Raw genomic sequence first — 10,519 nt, 5'->3', positions numbered from 1 at the left:
TTATTTTGGGTCTTAGGGTAAAGTAGAAATCAATTTTCGGGTACTTTGAATTGAACCAGATCAAATCAGACCGGTCTCTTTTTCTTCCTTCTCTCTTTGCCCACGCGTCACTCTTCCCCTCCCTTTCTCTCTTCTTTTCCTCTCTTTGCTCCCTTCCCCACCACCAATTGGCCACCCCCCGTTGCCCCCCTCATGCCGACACACCTCCGGCTACCCCTTCTCGCCGCCGTCGCTCCACCGTCTGGCTAGAAACACGTAAGGAAGTTTCTCTCTCCTCCGTGCGACGTTTCATCTTCCCGGCTTGATTTCGGCTAATCCAGCCACTGATTGGACTGGGTCTAGTCCCTTTTGTGTCCTATTCTTCAAGAGCTTTCTATAGACATCCATTTCACCCATTTTCATCGAACGTTTTATGCGAATCAAGCCAGAAAAGTTTTAGCTTATTTTGACTTTTGGGCTAAATTTCCCTCAAACTGTGAACCCCACAGAGATTTCAAGACCACTAGCATGCTGCACTCAGTGAGAGTTTCGCAATGACATAAATCTCAAATTTTTCTAACACCAAAATTTTGGTGGGTCCCATGAGCTTTGTAGTGCTTTTTTTAAGTCTCTAAAAAGTTTGTTTAATTAAATAAAAATTATATTCTAACTCTTGATGTTATGGACTTCGCGTAGGTGTTCTCGTTTCGTGGAAATTTCATTGGCAACCCGTATTGCATTTTTGAGTTGGACAGGTGACTTGCTGGACCCACTTTGGAAGTGGGTCAATGCTATAGTACTTCCCACCATTTTCAGACACCCTAGGAGCATTCCAAGTGGTAGAATTGGCATAGGTAAACGCAAACTTCACATTGCTCTTTTGCCTAATGCCGGGTTTAGAATAAAATTCATAAAATATTCATGGGTAACCAAAAAATTATAATTCCTTTTGCAATAGTTTATAGCATTGTGAAGGACTGCGGCGTATGTTTATAGATTTTTTGAAGTTGGTTTGGATGATTTTTGAAAAATATTAGTTTTAAGCCTTATAGTTGAATTATGCAGTTACTTGAGAATTGTCTGATTTGGCAGGCCCAGGAGGGGCTGTATGATATTGTTGAGATGTGAGCCTGAGGCATTTAGTTTTAGAAGTGTGTTTGAGTTGCTTTATAGGTTGGGTAGGTCCTAGGTACAGGAAAAACACTACTAGATTTTCAGCATAAATTAGGATGCTTTTGATTCTTTCAATTCTTGTTTTGTGTCAATATTGATAAATTCATAATATAATTATTTAGGTGATCAGAATCAACATTTTTCTTTCACCTAGCCAATGCAGTGATATTTGATGCATTTGTGAGTAGATATTAATTTTATTTATAATTTTAATATTATTATATATTTAAGGCATGCCCATGCATTCATTTATATATATATATATATATATATATATATATATGTGTGTGTGTGTGTGTGTGTGTGTGTCTGTGTGTAATACAAGGCGTGCCTAGTATTTAACTACATATATATATATATATATATATATGTAGTTAAATACTAGGCACGCCTTGTATTACATTTTTATTTGATGAAATTATTGCGGATGTCGCATTAAGGTAATTTGGAGCTCTGTGTGTGTGTCGGCATGTGTTTGGTATGATTATGGATATAAGTAGGATGGATAGTTGCGGCTAGAGCTTGACTCGCTAGGACCCGATTCTTATATGTGGATAAGTCGGGGTGAGTACGGCTTTGAGTTGATCTCGTCAACCCCTGCATTTGGATTATTAAGAAAAAGTTTAGCTCGAGTTGATCTCACTGGCAGGTATTAGAATTAAGAGAGCTGTATAAGGGATCAGCTCCCTTATGTATATATATTGTTGAGACACATGGGTGTGTGCGTGCTTTAAATTATCTTTTGTGTGAATATTGCTTGAATTTTTTGATACTATGTGACTATACTGCATTTCATATCTAGGCAATGCATTAGTTCTAGATAGTTATAGAAATTATATTTAAAATCAAGATCTTACTCTATGAGTCAAACGCTAACTCCTATGCAACCATTTTTCCTCAGGTGATAGGTGGACTCTTTTTGTGAATAACTTGCTTCCTTTCTCATAGGTTTACTAGTAGTATCTTAGTTATATTTCATTTCCTTGATTTATAATCTAAAACTCTGCATGTACTAATAGTGTTCTAATCTTGATTGAGTTATTAATAATTTATCTCTTTGAAGTTGTAAACATATTATATGGGTATGTTGGAATATTTGAAATGAGTATTTACCTTAGATGAGAGAGCTGAGCTCCCATTTGATTATTTATTATTTCGAGGATTGTGAGGGTGAGCTGAGCTCCCCAAATTGAGTTATTTTATGTTTACAGGTTGGGTGAGTTAATACTCTCCATTGGATAGCTCAATTTATGGATGGACTTTATTCGTCTGTTTTCTTGAAATTAGACTATAGTTATGGGCCTTATGGTTGGGCTAGGAATAGTTAGGCTTACTATGGGCTTTAGGGGTCTTATACTGACACAAGTCGTAGTGCCGATCCGGCCTAAAATTTAGATCGTGACAAAGTTGATATCAGAGCTTAGGCTCTAGATTCATCGGAAAGTGTATGTTTAGAATTTTAAAAAGAGTCTTATTAGGAGGTTACATATGGAGTATAGGGTCCATATTCATTCATGCATCCAGTTTTCACTTAGTGTGCTGTGTGTGTTCTTGAATATATAGATATGTATAGCGTGTTGTTTTGGTTTTGTGGGCTAATACTACTGAATTTCAAGAAAAATGCGTAGAGGTAAGAGAGCTGCCACGACACTAGAGCTAGAAGTGTGGGATGAGATATCAGCACAGGATGAGGCACTCGCCCCAAGAAGGCGCGGTAGGAGACCCAAGGCTACTCAGGAGGAAGAGTAATCACAACCTCAGGAACAATCATTTATGGTCCAGGGTCATATGGATCTGATGGCAGCCACCTTAGCAGGTCTGCAGTGGACTATAGACATGATAGCCCAGTATATGGTTCACCCTCCATAACAGCAGCCCACAGTTTATAGAGTCGAACCATATAAGCAGATAATTAACTTTAAGAAATTGGTGCTTAGGGTTTATGATACTACAGAGGATGCATAATGGTTTTGGGACTCTTGCAAACAAGCAGGAGTGGAGCTACAATTAATAGACAGGAGATTAATTGAGTGTGTTCAGCATGTGTTAGGACCTGTGCTAAGGTAATAGATGACTGATTATGTACTCCCTTGGATTGAGGGGCTATCTTGGGTACAGTTTGTAGAGCTATTTATAAATAGGCTTGTGCCAAAGAGCTTTAGGGATCAGAAATAGTGGGCCTTTGAGGCTTTGAGACAGAATGGGAGATCGGTAGATGAGTATGCCTCTAAGTTTCTGAAATTGAGTAGATATGCTTCAACTACCATGGCCACTAAAAATATGAAGGTGAAGAGATTTTTGAAAGGATTGGATAGTAGATATGCAAACCTAGCTATGTTGTCAGACCAGCCTTTTGATGTGGCAGTAAATAGGCCCGATAAATAGAGATAAACTATATGGGTGATGATAAAGGTAGAGTAAAGAAGAGCAAAGCTAAAGGGTCATCTAGTATGCCCTAAATGATTACCATGGGTGGTGCCAGCCAGAGTCACCAAAGTGGTAAAACCAGAGGTAATAAGAAAGGTGGCTTTAGATAGAGATCTAGGGGGTTCAGATCAGGTTATAGTTCCAGCAGTGGATAGAGTTTGAGCGACAGTAGTTCTGGATCTAAATCAGGGTCCTCTTTTACACCTTATACATAGTGTGAAAGAGTACATTCAGGGCCTTGCTTGATGTGTTATAGTGGATGCTTCAGATATGGCTATCCACGTTATTTTGTTAAAGATTGCCCTATGTTTAGTGAGCATCAGATAGGGTCTCAGGGTTCTATTGTTAATGTACCCTGCCAACTAGTCCCTAGTGCTTCTAATATGGTAGGCAGCCAATTTGGTAGCCAGCAGAGTCGTGGTTAGGGAGGACATAACTTTAGAGGTAGAGCTAGTGGTAGGTGTCAATATTAAGGTTTTGCATCTCATGGCAGAGGTCAAGCTCAGGTTTTCACCTTGACACACCAAGATGCTCAGGCTTCGAATGCAGTGGTGGCAAGTATACTTCCAGTTTGTTCTTTTAAAGCTCGTGTTTTAATAGACCTGGATGCTATGCACTCATTTGTTTCCCCTGTATTCGCTCTGAGATTGAGAAGAATTCCTACTACTTTAGAGCATCCCCTGTCTATAGCTACCCCTCTTAGTGATAATATAGATATGGATATGGTTTTTTCGAGCAGACCAGTAGTAGTGGATGGAAAGATCCTCCCAATAGATTTTGTTCCCTTACCGGTAATGCATTTGATGTGATTTTGGGTATGAATTAGTTGTTAACTCATTATGCTACTTTAGATTGCAAAAATAAAAAGGTGTATTTTCATATTCTGGGGGTAGAAGAATTTAGTTTTGATGGCAACAGAAGTGTGGCTCCATACAACCTAGTGTTAGCCATTAGCACTAGAAAGATGTTGAGGCATGGATGTCAGGATTATTTGGCACTAGTGAGGAGCACATCTGTTGAAGGTGCTGATGTGGAGAACGTACCTATTATTAAGGAATTTATGGATGTATTTCCTAAGGAGCTTCCAGGGTTGCCACCATATAGGGAGATAGAGTTCTGCATAGATGTTATGTCAAGTACAAATCCCATTTCTATGCTAACCTATAAGATAGCACCAGTAGAGCTAAAGGAACTGAAGGAGCAACTACGAGAACTTTTGGACAAGGGATTCATTTAGCCAAGTATTCACTTTGGGTGTTTCCATCTTATTTGTGAGGAAGAAAGATGGATTATTGAGGCTATGTATTAATTACAGACAGCTGAATAAAGTGATAATTAAGAATAAATATCCATTCTCTCGGATTGATGATCTATTTGATCAGTTGCAAGACGCTAGATATTTCTCAAAAATAGACCTACGGTTAGGCTATCACTAGCTGAGGATCAAGAGTGAAAATGTGCCAAAAACAGCATTCAGGATGAGGTATGGTCATTATGAGTTCCTGGTGATGTCTTTTGGACTCACTAATGTACTAGCAGCCTTTATGGATTTAATGAATGGGGTGTATAGGCCATTTTTGGATCGCTTTGTCATTGTGTTCATATATAACATTTTGGTGTATTCCTGGATCGAGGAGTAACATGTTTGGCACTTAAGGATGGTGTTGCAAACCTTAAGGGAGCATCAGCTCTCTGCTAAGTTTTCAAAGTGTGAGTTTTAGTTGGAGAGCATTTCATTCTTGGAACACGTCATCTCTAATGAAGGTATTCAGGTGGATCCCAAGAAAATTGAAGCAGTAATTGATTGGCTTAGGCCTACTCCAGTTACCGAGGTGTAGAGTTCTCTAGGCCTAGTAGGTTATTACAAGTGTTTTGTGTAAAATTTCTCTAGAATAACAACTCCTCTAATATGGTTGACTCAAAAGAATATCTTGTTCTTTTAGATAGATGAATGTGAGGAAAGCTTCTAGAAGTTTAAGGATTGTTTAACTATAGCTCCTGTGTTGACTTTGCCTATGAGTGGAGAAGGATATACCGTGTATTGTAATGCTTCTAGAGTCGGGTTGGGGTGTGTCTTCACGCATCATGGTAAAGTGGTAGCTTATGCTTCGAGGTAGTTAAAGAAGCACGAGCAAAACTACCCTACCCATGACCTGAAAATAACGGCTATAGTCTTCGCACTAAAAATCTAGAGGCACTATTTGTATAGTGAAATGTGCGAGATATACACCGACCATAAAAGTATAAGTACATTTTTCAATAGAGAGATTTAAATTTAAGGTAGAAGAGATAGATGGAAGTTTTGAAGGACTATGATTGCATCGTCTAGTATCACCCAGGTAGAGCAAATGTGGTGGTATATGCATTAAGCAGAAAGTCTTCTGGCAGTCTGGCACATTTATCAGTAGAGAAGAGACCGTTGATTCAAGAGCTGCATGAGTTGATGGATCAGGGTTTGATCTTAGATATAACTAATTCAGGTGCACTTTTAGCACATTTCAAAGTAAGGTCAGATTTATGAGACAGGATTAGAATTTCTTAGCACAGGGACCCACAATTAATGAGGATTATGGAAAAAGTATAGTAGCAAGAGGATTGTGAATTTGGGTTTGATGGAGATGGCACCTTTATGCAAGGCTCCAAGGTGTATGTGCCAGATGTGGACAACCTAAGAAATAAGATTATGCAGGAGGCTCATTACACGCCTTATAGTGTTCACTTAGGATCTACAAAGAAGTACCATGGTGTGAAAGCTAGGTACTGGTGGAATGGCATGAAGAGAGACATAGCAGACTTTGTGTCCATGTGCTTAACTTGTCAGATAGTAAAGTTGAAGCATTTGAGACTGTCAGGGAAGTTGCATGTAATACCCTAATTTTTTTTATATAAATATTGATATTATTTTAATATTGTAAATTAATTTAAGCAGTTCATTACAAAGTAACATAATTTATAAATAAGTTTATTTTTATATTATAGTTAATATATTTTACAAGATTATTTTGAAGTCTTAGATTTAATTTTTTGGAGTATTGAATTTTGATTATAATCTTATATTTTGACCTTCTTAAATTTAGTATAATTACTGTTATTATTATTAATATTATTATGTTTAAATAATTTATTAAGTGAGAGTTTAATATGAAATACGAATAATATTTTAATGCTATGTTATTGGGGATTTAATAAAAATATTTTAATAATATAATATTTGTTTGAAAAAATAAAAGTGTATGTGTATGTGTGTATATATATATATATATATATGTAGAAAGGTTGAAAAGACCACTACAATGCAGCGACAGATTTAACCATTTATAAAAAAAAAAAATTTGAAAACATGAAACAGCCCCCCTTCTCAACCACTCACCGCCACCCTCACTCTTCCTTTCTTTTTCTTTCCTTCTTTCTCTTCGGTGAAGCACCACTCACCGCCAGCGACACCACCAGTAACCTGATAAGACTCTGGCAGCCTTTAGGAACCCATAATGGTGGCATATGGTGGTTTCTGGTGACACAAAGAAAGGAGAGAGAGAAGTGGGTTTGAAACTTTGAATGCTCATATTCAGTGATCCTGACATTCAATTAGAGTGATTCAAGTGGCTATGGACTCTTGATGAAGAGTACTTTTAGATGAGATCGACTATGCCAGATTTGGTGGCCGTTTTCGGCCCTGTGAGGAAAGAGAAAATAGGTCTTTTTCAAGCTTTCTGGCGAGATTCCAGCCAATCCGACCGTTGGATTGAAAATCCAAGACCACCATTGAGATCAACGTGATGAAACCTTCGAGATGGGATCGACCCAGCTCCGATCAGACATCATTTGAAAAAGGCGATCACCAAACAGTCCAGATCGTTTGATAAGATTTTTTGACTTTTTGGATTCTTAAAAAAATTAAATATAATTATATGATAATTATTAATAATTTTTAGGCTTTGTTTAGTTGTGATCAGATTGGTGATTACTCATTGGCACTCAGAACCGAGTTTTTGACTCGATCTGGTTATCTGGCAGGCTATCCCAAGATTGGGTTGTGTTTACAGTCATTCCTAGCATTTTTAAACATTCTGGACGCGTTTTAGATAGCAGAATTTATAAAAGTAGTCCTTAACTCAAGTTGTGTAGTTTGTGCCTTAATTAAGCTAGTTGATTAAATCTTTAAAATATTCCTGACTTAGTAAAATTAAGTAAAATAATTTTAATTAATACAATGATAATATGGAGAACCTCCAAGAATATTTTTATAATTTTTGAAGCGCTGAAAAAAAAATATTTAGACTGTAAAGAGTTAGGGACCCAAGCTAGAGTTTGGAATATTAGATCTATATAAGGATTCTTGTAGGCCTCGAATGGCATTATAATTATTGTTATGGGTCTAAGGCCCTATTTGTTGTGGTTGTTGTGTTTTCTTACAAAGGGTTAGGTCCAGTTATAGGGGAGACTCTGTTGAAATTTTGGCAAGACCTTAGTATTTATTTTGATTCTATAGCTTGAATTAATTATTTAATTTTGTTAGTCTTTTGATAAAGGTCAGTGTGTATGTTTAGGAGATTAGTGTAGGTCGTCTTCTTCTTCTAGTCAAACCAACTATAGTCCAGTCGACCAGTCTATGAGTTAGATATTGATTATTTTTGTAATTTCAATATTAATTATATATTTGGCATGCTCATGCATTCTATAAATAATTTATTATGCATATGAATAGTTAATATATTAGGGGCATGTTGGTTGCTACATATTTAATTATTGTGATTTATTTGTGATTGCTACTCTGAGGATAATTTGTAGTTGCATGTGTGTGTGTGTGTTAGTGTGTGTATGGTGTGGATATGGATACGGGTAGGACGAGTAGTCACGACTGGAGCTTGACTCACTAGGACCTGATTCTTTTATATGAATAAGTCGGAGTGAGTATGACTTTGAGTTAATCGTACTGATCCCCGCACTTAGATTTTAAGCAAAAGTCTAGCTTAAGTTGATCTCGCTGGCAGGTATTAGATTAAGAAGCTGTATAAGAGATCAGCTATATATATATATATATATATATATATATATATATATATATATATATATATATATATACACACACACACTGGGTGTGTGAGCAGCTCCAAATTAACTTCTCGCGCGAATATTGGGTGTATTAATTGTTTTATGTATTGGATGTGCATTTCATGGTAGGATTGCACTAGTTTCAGATAGTTATAGAAATTGCATTTATAATCAATAACTAAACTCTCTGAGTTGAACGCTCATTCCTGTTCAAATATGTTTTCCATGTTACAGGAGAAGCAAGATTATTTCGAGTCTAACTTACATTTTCCCCCGTAGGTTGTGCTTCTTAGTTAATAGTTTGTCATTTCTATTTATTTATTTAATTATTTAATAACTAGAGCTTTGCTGTGATAATGGTTTATGTAAATATTGTATTAATTAATGAAAAATTATTATGTTATTAAATAATTTGTACATAATGGTATAGAGTTGAGCTAGGCTCTCTTAGTTTTATTTTCTGATGGTTATTGGGTTAGGTGAGCCCAAATAAAAATATAATATTTTATTTTATTTTATTTTATTGGCATATTGGGCCTTAATTATAGCTTTGGTTATGGGTTTAGAAATAGTAAGGCTTACTATGGGCATCGGAGGCTTTATGTAGGTCTAGGTCCTAGTGGCGATCCAGCCTTTGGGATCGATTCGTGACAATGCAGGAGATGCCCATCCAAGAGTGGAAGTGGGAATGATCACCATGGACTTCGTGACTAGGTTGCCTCGTACTACACGTGGGTATGACTCTATGTGGGTGATTGTGGATTGTCTGACTAAGCCAACTCACTTTTTGCCTATACAGACTACCTATTCTATTGCTTAGTATGCAATGGTATATATTTAGGAGATAGTCAAATTACATGCTTCCATAATATCTGACAGAGGGCCCCCGTTCACTTCTCAATTTTGGAGGAAATTTCAGGAGGCACTTTGCACACAACTGAACTTTAGTACATCCTTCCACCTTCAAACAGATGGGCAGTCCGAAAGAATAATTTAGACATTAGAGGATATGCTTCGTATGTGTGTCCTAAATTTTAGAGGTCAATGGGATGATCAGCTGCCATTGGTGGAGTTTGGCTATAATAACAACTATCATTCCAGTATTATGATGGCATCCTATAAAGCATTATATAGTAGGAAGTGTAGATCCCCTCTGTATTAGAAAAAAGTTAAAGAGGCAAGAGTACATGACTGGGATTTGGTGCAGCATACTTTAGAGATGGTTCCTTTGATCAATGAACTTTTAAAGACAGCCTTTAGCAGACAGAAGAGTTATGCAAATCCAAGGAGGAAAGATGTAAAATTTGCAGTAAGTGATTATGTATTCTTAGAGCTTTCCTATATGAAAAGGGTTATAAGATTTGGAAAGAAAGGCAATTTGGCACCTTATTACATAAGACTTTTAGAGATCATGGATAGAGTGGGAGCAGTTGCCTACTGGTTGGAGTTGCCATCAAGTGTTTCTCATGTCCACCCAGTGTTCCATATTTCCATGCTCAGGAAGTATGTTCCCGATCCTTCTCATGTGCAGCAACCAGATACAGTAGAGTTAAATGAGGAATTGACCTTCGAGGAGCAGCCAGTAGCCATAGTGGACTATCAAATGAGACAGCTTTAGTCAAAGTAGATTCCTATAGTTAAAGTATTATGGAGGAGCTAATCAATGGAGGAATGCACCTAAGAGTCAGAGTGAGATATGTGCAGTAAGTACTCGTACTTGTTTCACATGTAATTCTGTGTTTTTATTCTAGCTTGTGTAAAAATTCGAGGATGAAATTTCTATAAGGGAGAAAAAATGTAACACCCCAAATTTTTATATAATTATTTTATGTGTAAAATTATAATATTTTTATGTATTAAATATTATGGTATTTAATTTAAATTTTCT

General features: G+C 36.8%; 1 protein-coding gene across 1 annotated transcript; it reads left to right on the top strand.

Annotated features, from left to right (window-relative positions):
• Positions 1-9,850: 9,850 nt before the first annotated feature.
• On the top strand, positions 9,851-10,249 carry LOC131182098 (uncharacterized). Its single transcript, XM_058150742.1, has one exon. The coding sequence runs from the start codon at positions 9,851-9,853 to the stop codon at positions 10,247-10,249; it is 399 nt and encodes a 132-aa protein (XP_058006725.1).
• Positions 10,250-10,519: the final 270 nt, after the last annotated feature.

This window comes from Hevea brasiliensis, chromosome 8 (genome assembly GCF_030052815.1).
Source record: "Hevea brasiliensis isolate MT/VB/25A 57/8 chromosome 8, ASM3005281v1, whole genome shotgun sequence".
NCBI classification, from domain to species: domain Eukaryota; kingdom Viridiplantae; phylum Streptophyta; class Magnoliopsida; order Malpighiales; family Euphorbiaceae; genus Hevea; species Hevea brasiliensis.
Note: the sequence above shows the minus strand (reverse complement) of the source record. Positions and strands in the feature narration are given on the sequence as shown.